Source organism: Camponotus vicinus, unplaced genomic scaffold (assembly GCF_025532165.1).
Source record: "Camponotus vicinus isolate PSW18456_S1 unplaced genomic scaffold, iyCamVici1.0 SCAF_12, whole genome shotgun sequence".
In the NCBI taxonomy this organism is placed as follows: domain Eukaryota; kingdom Metazoa; phylum Arthropoda; class Insecta; order Hymenoptera; family Formicidae; genus Camponotus; species Camponotus vicinus.
This window is the reverse complement of record NW_028141948.1, coordinates 2,829,265-2,851,568: the sequence shown is the minus strand read 5'-3', so window position 1 is coordinate 2,851,568 and position 22,304 is coordinate 2,829,265. Positions and strand designations below refer to the sequence as shown.

At 24.0% G+C, this 22,304-nt stretch overlaps 3 protein-coding genes and 2 long non-coding RNA genes across 7 annotated transcripts; 2 read left to right on the top strand and 3 right to left on the bottom strand.

Moving 5' to 3' along the window:
- Positions 1–182: 182 nt before the first annotated feature.
- Positions 183–1,284, bottom strand: LOC145962517 (uncharacterized). Its single transcript, XR_014435872.1, has 3 exons — positions 1,055–1,284; positions 772–965; positions 183–242 (listed from the first exon to the last, which is right to left on the bottom strand). It is a non-coding gene; the product is annotated as an uncharacterized LOC145962517 (long non-coding RNA).
- An 815-nt stretch (positions 1,285–2,099) lies between these two features.
- LOC145962932 (uncharacterized) lies at positions 2,100–6,340 on the top strand. 2 transcript variants are annotated; one of them, XM_083084440.1, is made up of 4 exons: positions 2,100–2,285; positions 2,610–2,737; positions 2,872–3,145; positions 4,684–6,340. In XM_083084440.1, exons 1-4 carry the CDS (start codon positions 2,231–2,233, stop codon positions 4,689–4,691), a joined length of 465 nt encoding a protein of 154 aa, XP_082940566.1. In that variant the 5' UTR covers positions 2,100–2,230; the 3' UTR covers positions 4,692–6,340. The 2 variants fall into 2 exon arrangements, with proteins under 2 accessions (XP_082940566.1, XP_082940565.1); XM_083084439.1 differs by having other exon boundaries at positions 2,872–3,261.
- Positions 6,341–9,747: 3,407 nt separating this feature from the next.
- Positions 9,748–14,330, bottom strand: LOC145963568 (uncharacterized). Its single transcript, XM_083085650.1, has 3 exons — positions 14,190–14,330; positions 13,652–13,982; positions 9,748–9,806 (listed from the first exon to the last, which is right to left on the bottom strand). Exons 1-3 carry the CDS (start codon positions 14,241–14,243, stop codon positions 9,790–9,792), a joined length of 402 nt encoding a protein of 133 aa, XP_082941776.1. The 5' UTR covers positions 14,244–14,330; the 3' UTR covers positions 9,748–9,789.
- A 256-nt stretch (positions 14,331–14,586) lies between these two features.
- LOC145962518 (uncharacterized) lies at positions 14,587–15,688 on the bottom strand. The gene is made up of 3 exons (XR_014435873.1): positions 15,459–15,688; positions 15,176–15,369; positions 14,587–14,646 (listed from the first exon to the last, which is right to left on the bottom strand). It is a non-coding gene; the product is annotated as an uncharacterized LOC145962518 (long non-coding RNA).
- An 803-nt stretch (positions 15,689–16,491) lies between these two features.
- LOC145962933 (uncharacterized) lies at positions 16,492–20,734 on the top strand. 2 transcript variants are annotated; one of them, XM_083084443.1, is made up of 4 exons: positions 16,492–16,677; positions 17,002–17,129; positions 17,264–17,537; positions 19,078–20,734. In XM_083084443.1, the coding sequence occupies exons 1-4, from the start codon at positions 16,623–16,625 to the stop codon at positions 19,083–19,085; spliced, it is 465 nt and encodes a 154-aa protein (XP_082940569.1). In that variant the 5' UTR covers positions 16,492–16,622; the 3' UTR covers positions 19,086–20,734. The 2 variants fall into 2 exon arrangements, with proteins under 2 accessions (XP_082940569.1, XP_082940568.1); XM_083084442.1 differs by having other exon boundaries at positions 17,264–17,653.
- The last annotated feature ends 1,570 nt before the right edge of the window (positions 20,735–22,304 follow it).

Below are 22,304 nucleotides of genomic sequence, written 5' to 3'. Positions count from 1 at the left end.
TATATATGAAACATATGTATGTGTATGTGTGTATCGTTCTTATTACAAATCAAAATAAAACTTTTAATGTACGAATATTTACCTAAGTTTAAATACTGTGCATTCATTAAACTTTCATAAATGTTCCCTCCTGTAGATAAATTTTTTTTAAAATAAGTGAAAAATTTTTCAAAATTTACGTTCCAAGATTTCAATAACTTTTCTTTATATTGAGGAAATTTTCGATAAAAATCCCTTTCAATCTATAAGAATAAATACAAATTATCATACCTAAAACTGGTGAACTTAGCATCTTAATAAATTATTAATAAAGATTTAATACTCAAATTTATAGTATTTTGTTTGTAGTTGTTAGTAGTAATAGTAAAATTTGCAGTTAAAAGTATTTTTAAAAGAGCATTTTTATTGTTATAATGGTTTTTAATTAATTTAATCACTGCCTCGGCACTGTTTCAATTATTTTAATATCATTGTCACATTATATCATCTCAACTTTTAATTAAAAGAGTTAATAAATTAATAGAGAGCTCATGGAATATATTGAGACGATGATGCAGAATTGAAACATCTTTTTATCACAATTGTGCTGAGGCCCAAAGGAAGGACCAAAATGTTTACTTCCTTTAATAAAGATTTTAAACGAAAAAATCATACGCTTCATTTCCGTGCTTGAGTCTTATTAGCTCATCCTCTATTATTTATATTTAAATATAGTCTTATTTTATTATAAAGCCTTATTTTATTATATTATTTCAAAATATAGACATTTACCAATATATAAGAAGAATCCAATTTCAATATAGGCCACTTTATAAATATGTCATTAACATTTTTGTATGTTTTACTAGCGCAATCTTCAACGTGTAATATATATGACGCATCCCATTTTTCATCAACTTTATTCTGTGGTTTTTGGTTATGGATCAACCAAATTCTATGTTCTTCTGCGATTTGTTGATTATCAGCTGAGAAGCATTAAAAAATTAATATTTATTGAACCAGTTATATATTTTTCAAAAATTCCATGATAAATCTTAATACAAAATATTAATACCTTGGCTTACAATGACATTTTGTTCAATGTGGTTATTATTTTTCAACTTTTCAGCAGAACGGATAAATTTTAATGCGTTACGAAATTTATCGACCAATTTTCCTCTTGAGATACCAGCTTTATCATATTTTTTGAATACTTTTTTCGTATAGGTGGCATATAGTAAGTTTCTTTATATTCTTTTGGAAATAACTCAATTATTTCTTCTGTAATTTTAGCAAAATCTTCGTTTTGAAGTGTTCTTTAAAAAAAGAAAATTTAACATGTAAATATCACGATATAGAGATATAGTAAATATAGATTATTGGATCTCAAATAAAAAAGATATTTTAGTAAATATTAAACAAGTTAAAACGATTTGTATTTATATTTGTATTAGTTAATCAATTTTATGAAAATTATTTGTTCATTTTAATATATTATTATATTATTATATATTACATATATATTTACATATATTACATATATATTACGTGTATATATATATATATATATATATATATATATATATATATATATATATATATATATAAGGTAAATGGCTATAACTTCGTCAGCGGATATAATTTCGTCAGGCCTTCTTAAAATTAAATAAATTAAGCAATCTCGCGTATATCGACTATATTTCCCGATTTGAAACGATTTGAACACTTCATCGTTTCAATACGAATATAGTCGATATACGCGAGATTGCTTAATTTATTTAATTTTAGAAGGTCTGACGAAATTATATCCGCTGACAAAGTTATAGCCATTTACCTTATATACACGTAATATATATGTAATATATGTAAATATATATGTAATATATAATAATATAATAATATATTAAAATAAAAAATAATTTTTATAAAATTGATATATATATATATATATATATATATATATATATACATATTAACAAAGAATGTAAAAATTGTTATCAGTCCAGATTTATTATATTTATTTACGTTTAAAATATATAAGATAAATATTATATTGGCGACAAGACCATCTTTTGTTTCTCTTTTTTCTTTTCTTTTTTTATGAAACAAAAGATGGTCTCGTCGCCACGATCTCATCCGTAATATTCTAGCATTTTCTTCATTGTCGAAGTAATCGCATCGATTATTATACGCATTTATGTGTGAAGACTAATTCTGTTCAAAATCGGATATTTCGAAACATTTCGAGGAAATGGATTTTCTTTTAAAGAGTTGGGGATTGCCTCATTTCTATGATATTTGTCAAGGTACTTCTAATTTATTATTTCTTTTCAAATAAAAATTTCTTTGTAACTATAATATTATCTTATTTATTATTTAACCAACCTTGGATATTTTTTATTTACGCGCATCTTTTGAATCTTATTTGTTGTGCACAATAAATTAATAAATTTTTATAAATTATAATTTATGTAAAGAATATATAAAAATATATAATATATTTTATAATATAATTATATAAATATATAATTCGTTTTTTCTCCTATTTTATTTACACTGAAGTTTGATATATATTTATATTTACATTTGGCATTTTCTTATATTTAACATTTTATATTTTCTTTATGTAGCGAATGATATTAAAAGTGTAGATGATTTGGGCGATCTTTTAAATGAATGTAATTCGTCTGATTTCAATAAATTGATTCCCAACGTTTTAAATCGATTGAAACTACGCAGACATTTCAATGAATACAGTGTATGTTTTCTAATATTTTTTCTCTATTCTTTTATATTAATTATTATGTAATTAAACTGACTCTATTTGCTACTATTTTTAATCAATGTAATTATAAAATGAAAAAATAATAAAAATTTGAATTATTTTTACAGATTCGCAATAAAACAGTCGACTTTGATTGTTCAAGTTTTAGTACAGAGAATAATAATATAAATAATTCAATTCTTGTTGATTTAATAAATCTTCCAACAAAACCTGAGAATGCTATTATCATGGAAGATATTAGCGCTAACTGTCAAAATGTGAATAATTCTTTAGTCGAAAATAAAGAAATATTACCATATGAACCACCTATAGAGAAAACAAAACTAAATATCAAAACAGTGGAATTTAATTTAAAGGAAAAATTATCAAAAACAGCTTTCGGTAATTCTCTGATACTAATAAATGAACAAATGAATAAATGGAGGAAATATTACGTCTCAATGCCAATCCATTTTATGTGATATAATTATATCATACTTTTTGAATTTAAATATCAGGTACATTTATATGTTATTTTGTCTATAATTTTTTATTGTGTTATTCATTTTATAATATTTTATCTTTTATGTATTATTTATGTATGTTTTATGATCTTTATTAGTTTATAACTCAATTACATATCTATAATTTTCAAAGTAATTTTTATAATAATTATTAATACTTTTGATAATATTATCAAAAAATTTGTTTACATGTTTTTATTACATAATTATTTTCATAATACTCATTGACGCTAACTATTATATACTATATACATTTTTGTGCAATCCATATAGTTAAAATATTTATCTTATATATTTTAAACGTAAATAAATATAATAAATCTGGACTGATAACAATTTTTACATTCTTTGTTAATATTGTGTATATATATATATATATATATATATATATATGTATGTATATATATATATATATGTATATATATATATATATATATATCAATTTTATAAAAATTATTTTTCATTTTAATATATTATTATATATTACATATATATTACGTATACATATATATATAAAATATGATTTATAAATTATTTCTTTTGAGCTACAAAGCCAATTATTTTTAAAAAGACACAATGGTTTCTTTTCTACCAATATTACAATATGTGGCAGCAAATAATGAATTTCCTTTTTCTTAATATCTATTTTCAACGCTATTTAAACGAGAAATGTAAATGTCATTAAATGTACAGTGTTAAATAATTTTTTTACTTTACATAAATTATAAGTTGCATACAACAAGAAATAAATATATAAAGAAATAAAGAATTTTTAAAATTACAATTAATTGATAAGTGAATTATTCTTTAGCCGTCTCCGTCGACTAACTGATAATCAATACTGCAGTGTTAATTTTGATGTCAGGCACTTTTTTGATGGAAAACACATGTTAATAATTTCTTGTTAGTATTTCCGTCAAGTTTCTTAATTTATATTTTTTTAAATAGAATCGTACAATTTATTACATAGAAAACTCTCATTAATAAAGATAACAGTAATGATATAAAGGTAATACATAAACAAATATCGATTTTATAACACAAAAAGATATACTTAAAAAAATTTTGTTTATGTTAAATATGTGTTAAATTTATGTTAAATATAAAAAAATCTTCTATAGTAATAAAATCATTTATAGTAATTTATTTTTATTTTCTTGATTTATTAAAATTACATAAAACATTTTTAATTTATTATATTTTTAAATTATATTTTTCGCACAATTTGGCAATTCCCAAAATTTACAAATATGAAAAAAGTAATCATAATTTATAAAATTATGTTACATTATACATTTATTGAAATATATCCTATCTTAAAAATTAATCATATTTAACAATATATAGTCTAGACAATTTAAAGTTGAGAATAAGGCTTTATAATGTACTTAAGAAATCTTATAATCAATATTATAGATATGTGACTCTTTGCGATGCGAATGCACAAACAACAATATTAACTTTCCTAAAGTTCAACCTCACCTAACGACTGCAAGATTAGAGTTATTATTAATATTACTAATATAATATAACTTGAAAATACAAAAGTTTTAAATTAGAAACAAGAGAAAGTTTAGAAACATATCTTAAATATATTCTATACCAAAAATGAAAGAAGAATTATACCAGCATGGACTTAGAAACGCTATCTTTTCAAACTAATCCAAAAAAATCGTCAGAAATAATTTTCTTTTGTTTATTCATTTATATCTATCTGTTAAAAATGTCTAGATTTTGGGGAAAAAATGATATGGAAAGCTAAGAACCAAACGATTGATGTTAAAAACGTTAATTTAATGTGCTAATAAATATCGCAATAAATCAAACAAAGACCTTTACATATGCAAATATTGAATACAATTAGATGACAAACGATAACGTTACGATTCACTTCGAATCCTTATCAATGTCGTCTTGAATAATATGACTTCTTAAATTCGTACATATAATAACTATGGACGCAAGAAAATAAACGTGTGTTTACACTGTTTCACCGCTGTGTTCACCGCTGTTTATTTTCTTGCGTCAATAGTTTTTATATGTACGAATTTAAGAAATCATATTGTTTAAGACGATACATTAATAAGGATTTGAAGTGAATCGAAACGTTAACGTTTGTCATCTAATTGTATTCGATATTGGCATATGTAAAGATCTTTGTTTGATTAGATGCGATATTTATTAGCACATTAAATTGCATTTACATTTTCAATATCTAACGTTTGGTACTTAGCCTTTTATATAATTTGTTCTGATCTATCATTCGGACCTTTTTTGCTTATATTATTCTGTGATACTCTAGATTGTGATTTGCAAAGACATCTTTGATCATTTGCTAATGCTTTATTGCTATTTGGAAAGATCTTGTATTATTGCTTCGTCTCACATAATTCTAAATATTATGGGAAATTTTATTTTTGACGAGATTGTCGATGAAATGTTGATAAAAGACAAACGTTTGAAGAAAATAATTATTTTCAGCATCCTTTTTTAACGAAATGTTTGTGTTAAACTCTATCATAAACAAAACCTGTTTATTTAAAATGAAGACGTTTCTAGATTCATATTTATATGAATTTTTTAAAATCTATTTGACAAGATAAAATATTCTTTTACAGTTTCATCATTTATTTCCAAAGCATCTGTATGTTTATGTCGGTACTTGCTTATATAGTTACATTATACTTATTTTTGTGTCTCAAAAAAGTATACCGTATTTAAGATAGACTTTACGTTTAATTTACTTACAAGTATATTTTACTTACGTGTCGCAATAAATCTGAAGTCCAATGAATTCTATTACCTCGATAACGGACAGTTAGCTCATTGTCTCTAGCTCGATTGCCACGAAACCTATTTATTAAGTTACGCCAACATTTCATAATACATCTGTAATCAAAATTTGTAAACGATTAAAAAAATGTGTTTATTAATAAAAATGCTCAATACTTATATTATATAATAAATTAATCAATACTTTCATTATAATAATTGATAGTTATTACTTTTTGCAAAGAATAAATATAAAATTTGCTATACTAAATTTATCTGAATCTTGTTCGGTACTTGTATGATAAAATAGTATAGCATCATATTTGAAGAATTAAAATATTGGTTTTAATATCATGTAATAGTTATGTTCTTTTTAATATCAATAAAATTTATTGCATAAAAAAGATCTTTTCTTAAATATTATGAATTTACATTAAAATAATTATTTTTTATGCTTCATTAATATATACATATGATGTAACACACACAAATACACCACATTCGCACTTACGAACACATACACTCACTCACATATTATACGATCGCCCATGTGTCGGGTGCATGTAAAATGCATGCATCTAATTACTCATTTACTATAATACTAGTAATTTTGTTAATTAATTATGTACAAAAATATAAGCATTGAAAATATCTAATATAAAGTACGTAATATTAAAATTTACCTGCATAACAAATAAGATATTATTATAAGAAATATTACTACTGGAAATAACGCAAATAAAAGACGCTTTTCATTAAAGTGTATTTCTATTACGTTTTTCAATAAAATATTCGTTAAATATTGTTAATCTTTTTATTATTGTTTTCTTCACTGAGTGCTTCAAATTTTGTATTGTGATTCTTCTTTTTTCACATCATCCTTATTATAAGTCCATATGTTATTGTTTTCGTTATTTTTTTCATTGAAATTTTCGACCCTATTTAGGGTCCATCCGCCACTACTATTTGACACAGTGGGAATTTTAGTATTTACTAGAGGGATCTTAGGGGATGTGGTCACTTTACGGCGTTATGCTCGTCGGTGCCGTTTCTTACGGAAGGCCAGTCGGAAGCCAGTATGCGGTGCACGCGAATACCTCCACCGGCACTTATTTGGTCAGCGAGCGATCTTTTCAAGGATCCTCCATGGCAATCGGCATTTCATCCATCGAGCAAGATACCAACATCGCTCTGGAGTCGCATATCACTGTGTTAAAGAACAGCATTAGGTGTGAGGTCGTGATAGCTCAGTGGTCTAAAGCAGGAAAGCGAAAGACTCGGGTTCGATTCCCGATCCAGCCACTTGCGCCTCACATATTTTTCTAGTCCGCGAATATTGTTTTCTAACAATTATTCGTTGGATTGAAAAATGTGTAAATGCTCTCTCTACAGGATATGCGTCGATGCCGTTGCCACGGATTCTGTCGCTCGTTGATCAAATGGGTGTATAGAATAATATAATTAATTTCAATGAAAGAAATAACAAAAGCAACAACATATAGATTAATAGACAAAGGAATTGATTTATGGAATTTGAGCCAAATAATATTATTACGCATTATTTCTCTTATTCTTACAGTAGTCGGCGTACTTCTACGTTACAACAGAAAAATAAAAATATTTACATACGTTTGTACGAATCATATTTATTTAAATATATTGTCGATATTGCTAAATATATTATTCGGTGACAGGTTATTAAATTCGGTGACAGATATTTTTGCAGGATACAAATATATTAATTATTTGTCAAAATTCTAAATTTATATTTTTTTAGTAAATTTTTACAATTTATTACAAAAGATGTAATCATCAATCATCGAAATGTATAAGTCATCAAAATGTATAAGTAACGATATAAATATAATTTATAAAACCATAAACAAAGTGTAGATTATCTAACACAAGAAATTACTAAAATAAAATTGTATTTATCAAATGTAAAAAAAGTTTTGCTAAATATCGGATTATGTATGAATTAATATTTACAATGTATATTAATTAATACAAAATATGAAACATTTACAATACGACGTTTACATACGTTTGTATGAATCATATATATTTAAATATATTGTCAATATTGCTAAATATATTATTCGATAAAAATATACATTTTAATTATATTAATATAATATTTAATATTGTATAATATTATAAATAGAATAATATTATATGAATAAAAATATTATATGTAATATTATATAAAATATTTTGTTATAGAAATTACTTGATAATAATTATTATTAAATAGCATTTTAATTGTTGTATCTATAAAAATATATAGTAAATAGTTATAAATAGTAATTATATATATATATATATATATATAGAATAGTATAAGAATATTGTAATTAATTAGTTAATTATACATATATATATATATATATATATATATATATATATATATATATATATCTAACACAAAGAATTAAAATAAAATTATATTTACTAAAAATAAAAAGAGGATTGTTAAAAGTTGAGATATGTACAAATTAATATTCATAATGTATATTAATTAATACAAAATACGAGATACGTATGTTTGTATAAACCATATACTTTTAAATATTATGAATATTGCTACATATATTGCCAAATAAAAACATACATTTTAATTATTTAATAACTAAAAACAGAATCATTTTCATATAAAATATTGAAATCACAATTGTTACATTAGAAAATCTGTATACGTTGTCTGTTAATTTCTTATTTTTTATATTATATAATATTATAAATAAAATAATATTATACAAATAATAATAAACTATATAAATAATATCCTCCATAATCGGCATTGCATTCATCGAGTGAGATACCAACATCGCTCTGGAGTCGCATATCATTGTGTTAAAAAGCAGCATTAGGTGTGAGGTCTGGATAGCTCAGTGGTCTAGAGCAATTGCCCGGAAAACGAAAGACTCCGGTTCGATTCCCGATCCAGCCACTTGCGCCTCACATATTTTTCTAGAATATTGTTTTCTAACAATTATTTGTTGGGCTGAAAAATGTGTGAATGCTCTTTCCGCAGGATAGAGACACGTCCAACCTCCTCCCACATACATCCCTATTTTTCTCTGCCGATTATTATAAGTATAATGGAATTTAAATATAAGAACATTATTAGTCCACAAATAGCATATATAATTGTTATATATTTCTCTTGTGTTATTTTTATTATTATTTATCCATATCTTTATTTTGTTATTTTGTCCATGAAAATTAATATAATTAATATTATTACTCTTTAAATGATCTAAATAAATTAAAAATCAAATCATATTATTAGTGGGGATAATTAATTGGGAGGGCTTTAGTTGCCTATAGCAATCATTAAGTTTTATCATTTAAATAAGTGCTTTCGATTATAAGTATAAACTAAATAAATCTAATTCATATTATACAAATATTATACAAATATTATTATACAAATATTATACAAATATTATACAAATATTATACAAATATTATACAAATATTATTATACAAATATTATACAAATTATACAAATATTATACAAATTATTATACAAGTTATTATACAAATGATTATCTTACTTGGTATGCATGAGATAAAGATCATAATAATCATTAGTGAGAATATTGAGCTTAATAATTTCCTTATGATTTTCTTTATTGTAGCAACAAGCATGATGGATACTCGTTTAGCGCTTTTTTTCTTAAATTTCAATAATATTGGAGATTGCAATCTTATCGAACCTTTCTTACTCGGTTTCCGTTAGTACTATTACGATGCTATAAATTCTAAAAGACAAATTATTTAATATATATTTTTTGCTTGTCGGATAATACAGATTTGAAACGAAACAGAAAATAAATTTTTTAACCGAAATCACATTAAAAGAAACTTTTATGATAAAATGGAAAAAAATAATAAAAATTGATATATAATATATTTTTATATTAATATAAAAATAATAAAAATATAAAAAATAGTAAATAAAAAAATATATAAAAATAATAAAAAATAGTTGTGATTACAAATGTTAAAAAAAATGCAATTTGGTTTTAATTACTTAAAATATGTTTACTAATATTTCTATCATAAATATTTTGACTCAAAATATAAATAAGTTTAAAATATTTGTAATCAGATAGTGTAATAATAGTGTTAAATATATAAAAAAACGATTCTGTATTGCCTGTAGCTCTCGAGAATTTTGATTGAATTGACGTTACATAATGGTTCGAATAAATTTGATGCAGTGAAATTTGTAATAGTTTGAATGAATTAAACGGTACAACAAATTATAACGATCACATGGTAATTTTATTCTACACTGAAAAAACTGATTGGTAATAATTATCAAATATATTTAGTTGTGAATTTTAATTGAATATTTGATAAATATTACCATATTTGATAATAATTACTAAATCTTCAATTGGTCTAGTTGCAAACAAATTTTGTTTGCAATTGAATCAATTAAACAATTTAGTAACAATTATTAAATATTTAATATTTATCATAAAATCTTTGATGATTGTTATTAAATATGTATTAAATTGTTGTAAATATTACTAAATCATTCAGTTTAAGATTATTAGATATTTGATAACTATCATTAAATGATTTAGTTTAGCCAACATGTTTGATAAAGTAATTGGTAATTATTAACAAATTTTGGTAAGATAGTCGTGTAAAAGAGTTGGCAATTATTGCCGAAATTAGCAGTAATTATAACTAAATCATGATAACGAGAAATTAAAAAATCTGGTAATTGTAATTAAATGTTCGATAGTAAAAATAATATATTTGATAAGTATTATCAGATATTTGGTAATTATAACTAAATCATCTTAAGGGGAAATTAAAGCTGTGATAACTATTACTAAATGTTTAATTTAAAAGAATAAGCAATTTTATAATAGTTAATAAACATTTAATTACTAGAGCTACATATTTAGTTAAAACAAATGAGCAATTTATTTACTATTACTAAATATTTAATTGAAATAAATAAATGATTATTAATAAATATTTAAATAAATAATATTTTTAATATTATGATAAAAAGTGGTAAAATATGTGAAATAAATTTAAAGACAAATCAATATTGAAATATTGAAAAAAGATTTATTATAATATTTATATAAGAACCATTTTTTAAATATTAAAATACATATATTATTAATACATATATTATTATTAATACATATATTATTAAAATACATATATAATATATTTATATATATATTTTTTATAATTTATATTTTAGAACAAGTGCATGCGTGTTTTATCAGAACATTAATATTAACGCTAAGATATTATTTCTTAAACGTCGAACATTGAAATAAAATATCGACCTTCGCCTGAAATATGAAAATTGCATGTCCTCACATTACATTCTTTCGAAACATCAACTGTGTAAATTTCATATGTACTATTCTCACGTGGCAATTCGATTTCATAAGCTTTAAAATGAGTATCTAAACCTAAAGTAATACACTTTTTATATACAACATAAAATAATTCTCTGCTCTTTAAAATAATACATTGCATTATCCCGAATGACAAATTATTTTCATCAGCATTAGAAATGATCACATATTTAGGTCTAAAGACAATGCTGTTATATCGAATCCATGCAACTTCCATTAAAATGTTATCATCTACTTGGGATACATTCGTAAAAATTGAGTTGAAACAAGTTGCTAATGTCTTCCTACGAATGAGTGTTATTAAATGCGCATCCGAATCACTTGATACTAATCTTATTTCTGGACCTATTTCAATTATATCGTTAAGCCCTCTTTTACAAAGAAATCTATAACAAGAATGCAATTGCAATTTGATCGCTAATGTTAATGTTATATTTTTCCTTGATGTTACGATAGACGCATAATTCTTCGAAATTTTATGAAATCCCTCATATCGAATAGAAGATAAACTTTTAAGAGGTCCCACATTCTTCGAATAATTTCTGGATAATGTACCATAAAATGAAATTTGGGTTTTAGATGATCATTGAATAGTCGTATATACATTTCATGATGAGAAATTATTAACCCTTTAAGGAAATTTATTTGAACGTTTAATATAATTGTATCTGTTACGATATTAATAATTTCACAAAGTATGAGATAGAAATCCCAAACTTCATTATCATAAGGAATTAGATCTCCTATAATAAAAGTTAAGTAACAAATCATCGCAGACATTTCTGATGCTGTCATTATTAGATATCCTTTTTTTAAGTGATCAATTTTTATCAATGGCATTTTGTTTCCCTTATCGAAATTTGATTGATGATTAAAGTATTTAATTCTTTCATTTAAATGTTCCATTGTGAAAAAATTCCCCATTAGGAAATACTGTATTATTTTCGCAAGATCATATCTGCAAACACCTTCGAAAAGATCATGCATTATATCGCAAGTTATATTTATCGAGCAATCACACAAAATGAGGGATTTCATTGAATATACACTCCTCGTTTACGCCATATGCCAATTTTGAAACATCTTCGCAATAATTTTGTGGGGTACGTAATAAACTTTCGTCTTCGAAAGTCTTTAATGTTTCACGCATAGGTATGATTTGACCTTCACATTTTTGAACAGTGAGAATTGTGTTTTGCTCTTTTCTTTTATTACTGTAGTATTCTCCGATAAAGAATGATTGTGGAGAGATAAAATATGATTGATTTTCGGAGATACTGCAATCTTTTATATTCACTATCAATTTTTTCCAATATAGATATCTTACAGTTATCAAAATTGTATAAATTAGAAGGTAATTGTGATTTTAATTGTTGAAGAAAATATTCAGAAACATTCTGAATTGTATCTCGAAACTCTTCTATAATTTTTTGAACTATTAATCGGGCAATAAGTTTCTGATATAATTGAGCGACGAATTTTAGCACACAATTTTCAATATCGTTAGATGAAATATTTTTTTCAATTATAAAATTATTTGTATTAGTAATTGAATTATTTTCTGTTATGTTTTCCATTTTAAATATTACAGACGTCTGTAATGATAAATTATCATCTTTATTATCAGAGTCTTGTAATTGATGTATTTGAAATGAACATCTAGCATCTAAGTGTTTTTGTAATGAAAAAAAAGAAGAAAATATCCGATAACATTTAGGATTAATACATTTATATGTCATCTCAAATGGATGATATGATTTTAAATGTTTAATATATGCTCGAGTATCTCCGAAAATCTTTATTAAACAAATTCGACAATCCATTTTTGGCTAAAGCAATCTTTTAAAATGCGATGTTAGTATTTGAAAAATTATTATTTTTAAGCGTAATGTTTTATGTTTCAAAAAGACGCAAGAAAATTAATTGTTACTTATGTCAAAAACAAATAATAAGAGCTAATACTAAACTAATAAAACCTAATACTAATGAGAAAATAAGTTTGGTGGCATATACTATATATATATATATATGTGTGTGTGTGTGTGTGTGTGTGTGTGTGTGTGTGTGTGTGTACATATATATATACATTACAATAATTAGCAATCAATCAATATTACTAAATAAAAAATAATAGATTTTCAAAAAAGCAAATGATACAAACAAGTTGTGAAAACAAGTTTTCAGATTTATACACAATGAAAACTAACCTCTTTTTATTTTATTTAATGCAGTGCATAGAAAGGGAATGTTTTCATCCCAAATTGTATGGATCTCATAAATTCCCCACTGAATTAAATACCACATATTTTCACATTCTTTCGGATAACACGCATTAAATGTTACAAAAATCTTGAAAAGTACATCCAATGCTTTTAATACCGTCGGCATAGAATATAATGTTGTATCGAGCCGAATGTATATATTTTCGATTGCAGTTATTTCTGGTCCAACGATGATTATAAAAGGTTGCATCGTAAAGTTCATTTGACGCATTTTATTTTGTTTGTCTTGACATATTTTTTCAATATCGCCAGGTACCTAAAGTAAATTACAAATCGTAAGAAACCTCTAATTATAAATGTTAGTTTAACTTTAACAAATCTTTTCAAAAAACTGAAAAAGCGCCCAGTAAAAATGTCTGTTGTAAAAAAAACTTCTATAGACACATCAGTGTCTCTTGATAAAATATCAATTTCGATTTTTCTTTTTATTTCGGATCTGGAACGAGAATGGAATTTAACTTACTTTACAGTGTATTAGAATTCCTTCCTGACTTTCCCAGATTGTAGGTTTCCACATTCTTTTCTTGTTCCCAATTTTAAAAGTAATTTTACTTGATTTAGGAGCTACAACACTTATTAAAAGCCATATTTGAAGGGCTGTTTTCGAATCTACGAGGAAATCAATAGATATGTATTAATAAAAAAAATATTCATATACAGAGTGTCTAATAATAACCATATATATGAAACATATGTATGTGTATGTGTGTATCGTTCTTATTACAAATCAAAATAAAACTTTTAATGTACGAATATTTACCTAAGTTTAAATACTGTGCATTCATTAAACTTTCATAAATGTTCCCTCCTGTAGATAAATTTTTTTTAAAATAAGTGAAAAATTTTTCAAAATTTACGTTCCAAGATTTCAATAACTTTTCTTTATATTGAGGAAATTTTCGATAAAAATCCCTTTCAATCTATAAGAATAAATACAAATTATCATACCTAAAACTGGTGAACTTAGCATCTTAATAAATTATTAATAAAGATTTAATACTCAAATTTATAGTATTTTGTTTGTAGTTGTTAGTAGTAATAGTAAAATTTGCAGTTAAAAGTATTTTTAAAAGAGCATTTTTATTGTTATAATGGTTTTTAATTAATTTAATCACTGCCTCGGCACTGTTTCAATTATTTTAATATCATTGTCACATTATATCATCTCAACTTTTAATTAAAAGAGTTAATAAATTAATAGAGAGCTCATGGAATATATTGAGACGATGATGCAGAATTGAAACATCTTTTTATCACAATTGTGCTGAGGCCCAAAGGAAGGACCAAAATGTTTACTTCCTTTAATAAAGATTTTAAACGAAAAAATCATACGCTTCATTTCCGTGCTTGAGTCTTATTAGCTCATCCTCTATTATTTATATTTAAATATAGTCTTATTTTATTATAAAGCCTTATTTTATTATATTATTTCAAAATATAGACATTTACCAATATATAAGAAGAATCCAATTTCAATATAGGCCACTTTATAAATATGTCATTAACATTTTTGTATGTTTTACTAGCGCAATCTTCAACGTGTAATATATATGACGCATCCCATTTTTCATCAACTTTATTCTGTGGTTTTTGGTTATGGATCAACCAAATTCTATGTTCTTCTGCGATTTGTTGATTATCAGCTGAGAAGCATTAAAAAATTAATATTTATTGAACCAGTTATATATTTTTCAAAAATTCCATGATAAATCTTAATACAAAATATTAATACCTTGGCTTACAATGACATTTTGTTCAATGTGGTTATTATTTTTCAACTTTTCAGCAGAACGGATAAATTTTAATGCGTTACGAAATTTATCGACCAATTTTCCTCTTGAGATACCAGCTTTATCATATTTTTTGAATACTTTTTTCGTATAGGTGGCATATAGTAAGTTTCTTTATATTCTTTTGGAAATAACTCAATTATTTCTTCTGTAATTTTAGCAAAATCTTCGTTTTGAAGTGTTCTTTAAAAAAAGAAAATTTAACATGTAAATATCACGATATAGAGATATAGTAAATATAGATTATTGGATCTCAAATAAAAAAGATATTTTAGTAAATATTAAACAAGTTAAAACGATTTGTATTTATATTTGTATTAGTTAATCAATTTTATGAAAATTATTTGTTCATTTTAATATATTATTATATTATTATATATTACATATATATTTACATATATTACATATATATTACGTGTATATATATATATATATATATATATATATATATATATATAAGGTAAATGGCTATAACTTCGTCAGCGGATATAATTTCGTCAGGCCTTCTTAAAATTAAATAAATTAAGCAATCTCGCGTATATCGACTATATTTCCCGATTTGAAACGATTTGAACACTTCATCGTTTCAATACGAATATAGTCGATATACGCGAGATTGCTTAATTTATTTAATTTTAGAAGGTCTGACGAAATTATATCCGCTGACAAAGTTATAGCCATTTACCTTATATACACGTAATATATATGTAATATATGTAAATATATATGTAATATATAATAATATAATAATATATTAAAATAAAAAATAATTTTTATAAAATTGATATATATATATATATATATATATATATATATATATATACATATTAACAAAGAATGTAAAAATTGTTATCAGTCCAGATTTATTATATTTATTTACGTTTAAAATATATAAGATAAATATTATATTGGCGACAAGACCATCTTTTGTTTCTCTTTTTTCTTTTCTTTTTTTATGAAACAAAAGATGGTCTCGTCGCCACGATCTCATCCGTAATATTCTAGCATTTTCTTCATTGTCGAAGTAATCGCATCGATTATTATACGCATTTATGTGTGAAGACTAATTCTGTTCAAAATCGGATATTTCGAAACATTTCGAGGAAATGGATTTTCTTTTAAAGAGTTGGGGATTGCCTCATTTCTATGATATTTGTCAAGGTACTTCTAATTTATTATTTCTTTTCAAATAAAAATTTCTTTGTAACTATAATATTATCTTATTTATTATTTAACCAACCTTGGATATTTTTTATTTACGCGCATCTTTTGAATCTTATTTGTTGTGCACAATAAATTAATAAATTTTTATAAATTATAATTTATGTAAAGAATATATAAAAATATATAATATATTTTATAATATAATTATATAAATATATAATTCGTTTTTTCTCCTATTTTATTTACACTGAAGTTTGATATATATTTATATTTACATTTGGCATTTTCTTATATTTAACATTTTATATTTTCTTTATGTAGCGAATGATATTAAAAGTGTAGATGATTTGGGCGATCTTTTAAATGAATGTAATTCGTCTGATTTCAATAAATTGATTCCCAACGTTTTAAATCGATTGAAACTACGCAGACATTTCAATGAATACAGTGTATGTTTTCTAATATTTTTTCTCTATTTTTTTATATTAATTATTATGTAATTAAACTGACTCTATTTGCTACTATTTTTAATCAATGTAATTATAAAATGAAAAAATAATAAAAATTTGAATTATTTTTACAGATTCGCAATAAAACAGTCGACTTTGATTGTTCAAGTTTTAGTACAGAGAATAATAATATAAATAATTCAATTCTTGTTGATTTAATAAATCTTCCAACAAAACCTGAGAATGCTATTATCATGGAAGATATTAGCGCTAACTGTCAAAATGTGAATAATTCTTTAGTCGAAAATAAAGAAATATTACCATATGAACCACCTATAGAGAAAACAAAACTAAATATCAAAACAGTGGAATTTAATTTAAAGGAAAAATTATCAAAAACAGCTTTCGGTAATTCTCTGATACTAATAAATGAACAAATGAATAAATGGAGGAAATATTACGTCTCAATGCCAATCCATTTTATGTGATATAATTATATCATACTTTTTGAATTTAAATATCAGGTACATTTATATGTTATTTTGTCTATAATTTTTTATTGTGTTATTCATTTTATAATATTTTATCTTTTATGTATTATTTATGTATGTTTTATGATCTTTATTAGTTTATAACTCAATTACATATCTATAATTTTCAAAGTAATTTTTATAATAATTATTAATACTTTTGATAATATTATCAAAAAATTTGTTTACATGTTTTTATTACATAATTATTTTCATAATACTCATTGACGCTAACTATTATATACTATATACATTTTTGTGCAATCCATATAGTTAAAATATTTATCTTATATATTTTAAACGTAAATAAATATAATAAATCTGGACTGATAACAATTTTTACATTCTTTGTTAATATTGTGTATATATATATATATATATATATATATATATGTATGTATATATATATATATATATGTATATATATATATATATATATATCAATTTTATAAAAATTATTTTTCATTTTAATATATTATTATATATTACATATATATTACGTATACATATATATATAAAATATGATTTATAAATTATTTCTTTTGAGCTACAAAGCCAATTATTTTTAAAAAGACACAATGGTTTCTTTTCTACCAATATTACAATATGTGGCAGCAAATAATGAATTTCCTTTTTCTTAATATCTATTTTCAACGCTATTTAAACGAGAAATGTAAATGTCATTAAATGTACAGTGTTAAATAATTTTTTTACTTTACATAAATTATAAGTTGCATACAACAAGAAATAAATATATAAAGAAATAAAGAATTTTTAAAATTACAATTAATTGATAAGTGAATTATTCTTTAGCCGTCTCCGTCGACTAACTGATAATCAATACTGCAGTGTTAATTTTGATGTCAGGCACTTTTTTGATGGAAAACACATGTTAATAATTTCTTGTTAGTATTTCCGTCAAGTTTCTTAATTTATATTTTTTTAAATAGAATCGTACAATTTATTACATAGAAAACTCTCATTAATAAAGATAACAGTAATGATATAAAGGTAATACATAAACAAATATCGATTTTATAACACAAAAAGATATACTTAAAAAAATTTTGTTTATGTTAAATATGTGTTAAATTTATGTTAAATATAAAAAAATCTTCTATAGTAATAAAATCATTTATAGTAATTTATTTTTATTTTCTTGATTTATTAAAATTACATAAAACATTTTTAATTTATTATTTTTTTAAATTATATTTTTCGCACAATTTGGCAATTCCCAAAATTTACAAATATGAAAAAAGTAATCATAATTTATAAAATTATGTTACATTATACATTTATTGAAATATATCCTATCTTAAAAATTAATCATATTTAACAATATATAGTCTAGACAATTTAAAGTTGAGAATAAGGCTTTATAATGTACTTAAGAAATCTTATAATCAATATTATAGATATGTGACTCTTTGCGATGCGAATGCACAAACAACAATATTAACTTTCCTAAAGTTCAACCTCACCTAACGACTGCAAGATTAGAGTTATTATTAATATTACTAATATAATATAACTTGAAAATACAAAAGTTTTAAATTAGAAACAAGAGAAAGTTTAGAAACATATCTTAAATATATTCTATACCAAAAATGAAAGAAGAATTATACCAGCATGGACTTAGAAACGCTATCTTTTCAAACTAATCCAAAAAAATCGTCAGAAATAATTTTCTTTTGTTTATTCATTTATATCTATCTGTTAAAAATGTCTAGATTTTGGGGAAAAAATGATATGGAAAGCTAAGAACCAAACGATTGATGTTAAAAACGTTAATTTAATGTGCTAATAAATATCGCAATAAATCAAACAAAGACCTTTACATATGCAAATATTGAATACAATTAGATGACAAACGATAACGTTACGATTCACTTCGAATCCTTATCAATGTCGTCTTGAATAATATGACTTCTTAAATTCGTACATATAATAACTATGGACGCAAGAAAATAAACGTGTGTTTACACTGTTTCACCGCTGTGTTCACCGCTGTTTATTTTCTTGCGTCAATAGTTTTTATATGTACGAATTTAAGAAATCATATTGTTTAAGACGATACATTAATAAGGATTTGAAGTGAATCGAAACGTTAACGTTTGTCATCTAATTGTATTCGATATTGGCATATGTAAAGATCTTTGTTTGATTAGATGCGATATTTATTAGCACATTAAATTGCATTTACATTTTCAATATCTAACGTTTGGTACTTAGCCTTTTATATAATTTGTTCTGATCTATCATTCGGACCTTTTTTGCTTATATTATTCTGTGATACTCTAGATTGTGATTTGCAAAGACATCTTTGATCATTTGCTAATGCTTTATTGCTATTTGGAAAGATCTTGTATTATTGCTTCGTCTCACATAATTCTAAATATTATGGGAAATTTTATTTTTGACGAGATTGTCGATGAAATGTTGATAAAAGACAAACGTTTGAAGAAAATAATTATTTTCAGCATCCTTTTTTAACGAAATGTTTGTGTTAAACTCTATCATAAACAAAACCTGTTTATTTAAAATGAAGACGTTTCTAGATTCATATTTATATGAATTTTTTAAAATCTATTTGACAAGATAAAATATTCTTTTACAGTTTCATCATTTATTTCCAAAGCATCTGTATGTTTATGTCGGTACTTGCTTATATAGTTACATTATACTTATTTTTGTGTCTCAAAAAAGTATACCGTATTTAAGATAGACTTTACGTTTAATTTACTTACAAGTATATTTTACTTACGTGTCGCAATAAATCTGAAGTCCAATGAATTCTATTACCTCGATAACGGACAGTTAGCTCATTGTCTCTAGCTCGATTGCCACGAAACCTATTTATTAAGTTACGCCAACATTTCATAATACATCTGTAATCAAAATTTGTAAACGATTAAAAAAATGTGTTTATTAATAAAAATGCTCAATACTTATATTATATAATAAATTAATCAATACTTTCATTATAATAATTGATAGTTATTACTTTTTGCAAAGAATAAATATAAAATTTGCTATACTAAATTTATCTGAATCTTGTTCGGTACTTGTATGATAAAATAGTATAGCATCATATTTGAAGAATTAAAATATTGGTTTTAATATCATGTAATAGTTATGTTCTTTTTAATATCAATAAAATTTATTGCATAAAAAAGATCTTTTCTTAAATATTATGAATTTACATTAAAATAATTATTTTTTATGCTTCATTAATATATACATATGATGTAACACACACAAATACACCACATTCGCACTTACGAACACATACACTCACTCACATATTATACGATCGCCCATGTGTCGGGTGCATGTAAAATGCATGCATCTAATTACTCATTTACTATAATACTAGTAATTTTGTTAATTAATTATGTACAAAAATATAAGCATTGAAAATATCTAATATAAAGTACGTAATATTAAAATTTACCTGCATAACAAATAAGATATTATTATAAGAAATATTACTACTGGAAATAACGCAAATAAAAGACGCTTTTCATTAAAGTGTATTTCTATTACGTTTTTCAATAAAATATTCGTTAAATATTGTTAATCTTTTTATTATTGTTTTCTTCACTGAGTGCTTCAAATTTTGTATTGTGATTCTTCTTTTTTCACATCATCCTTATTATAAGTCCATATGTTATTGTTTTCGTTATTTTTTTCATTGAAATTTTCGACCCTATTTAGGGTCCATCCGCCACTACTATTTGACACAGTGGGAATTTTAGTATTTACTAGAGGGATCTTAGGGGATGTGGTCACTTTACGGCGTTATGCTCGTCGGTGCCGTTTCTTACGGAAGGCCAGTCGGAAGCCAGTATGCGGTGCACGCGAATACCTCCACCGGCACTTATTTGGTCAGCGAGCGATCTTTTCAAGGATCCTCCATGGCAATCGGCATTTCATCCATCGAGCAAGATACCAACATCGCTCTGGAGTCGCATATCACTGTGTTAAAGAACAGCATTAGGTGTGAGGTCGTGATAGCTCAGTGGTCTAAAGCAGGAAAGCGAAAGACTCGGGTTCGATTCCCGATCCAGCCACTTGCGCCTCACATATTTTTCTAGTCCGCGAATATTGTTTTCTAACAATTATTCGTTGGATTGAAAAATGTGTAAATGCTCTCTCTACAGGATATGCGTCGATGCCGTTGCCACGGATTCTGTCGCTCGTTGATCAAATGGGTGTATAGAATAATATAATTAATTTCAATGAAAGAAATAACAAAAGCAACAACATATAGATTAATAGACAAAGGAATTGATTTATGGAATTTGAGCCAAATAATATTATTACGCATTATTTCTCTTATTCTTACAGTAGTCGGCGTACTTCTACGTTACAACAGAAAAATAAAAATATTTACATACGTTTGTACGAATCATATTTATTTAAATATATTGTCGATATTGCTAAATATATTATTCGGTGACAGGTTATTAAATTCGGTGACAGATATTTTTGCAGGATACAAATATATTAATTATTTGTCAAAATTCTAAATTTATATTTTTTTAGTAAATTTTTACAATTTATTACAAAAGATGTAATCATCAATCATCGAAATGTATAAGTCATCAAAATGTATAAGTAACGATATAAATATAATTTA

Bases quoted from the DNA above. Each gene is read 5' to 3' on its own strand.
- LOC145962932 (XM_083084439.1), top strand. From the start codon at position 2,231: ATGGATTTTCTTTTAAAGAGTTGGGGATTGCCTCATTTCTATGATATT. The intron at 2,286-2,609 runs GTACTTCTAATT...TTCTTTATGTAG, and splicing joins TTTCTATGATATTTGTCAAG to CGAATGATATTAAAAGTGTA. The intron at 2,738-2,871 runs GTATGTTTTCTA...TTATTTTTACAG, and splicing joins GACATTTCAATGAATACAGT to ATTCGCAATAAAACAGTCGA.
- LOC145962933 (XM_083084442.1), top strand. From the start codon at position 16,623: ATGGATTTTCTTTTAAAGAGTTGGGGATTGCCTCATTTCTATGATATT. The intron at 16,678-17,001 runs GTACTTCTAATT...TTCTTTATGTAG, and splicing joins TTTCTATGATATTTGTCAAG to CGAATGATATTAAAAGTGTA. The intron at 17,130-17,263 runs GTATGTTTTCTA...TTATTTTTACAG, and splicing joins GACATTTCAATGAATACAGT to ATTCGCAATAAAACAGTCGA.
- LOC145963568 (XM_083085650.1), bottom strand. From the start codon at position 14,243: ATGTGGAAACCTACAATCTGGGAAAGTCAGGAAGGAATTCTAATACAC. The intron at 13,983-14,189 runs GTAAGTTAAATT...AATTTACTTTAG, and splicing joins GAATTCTAATACACTGTAAA to GTACCTGGCGATATTGAAAA.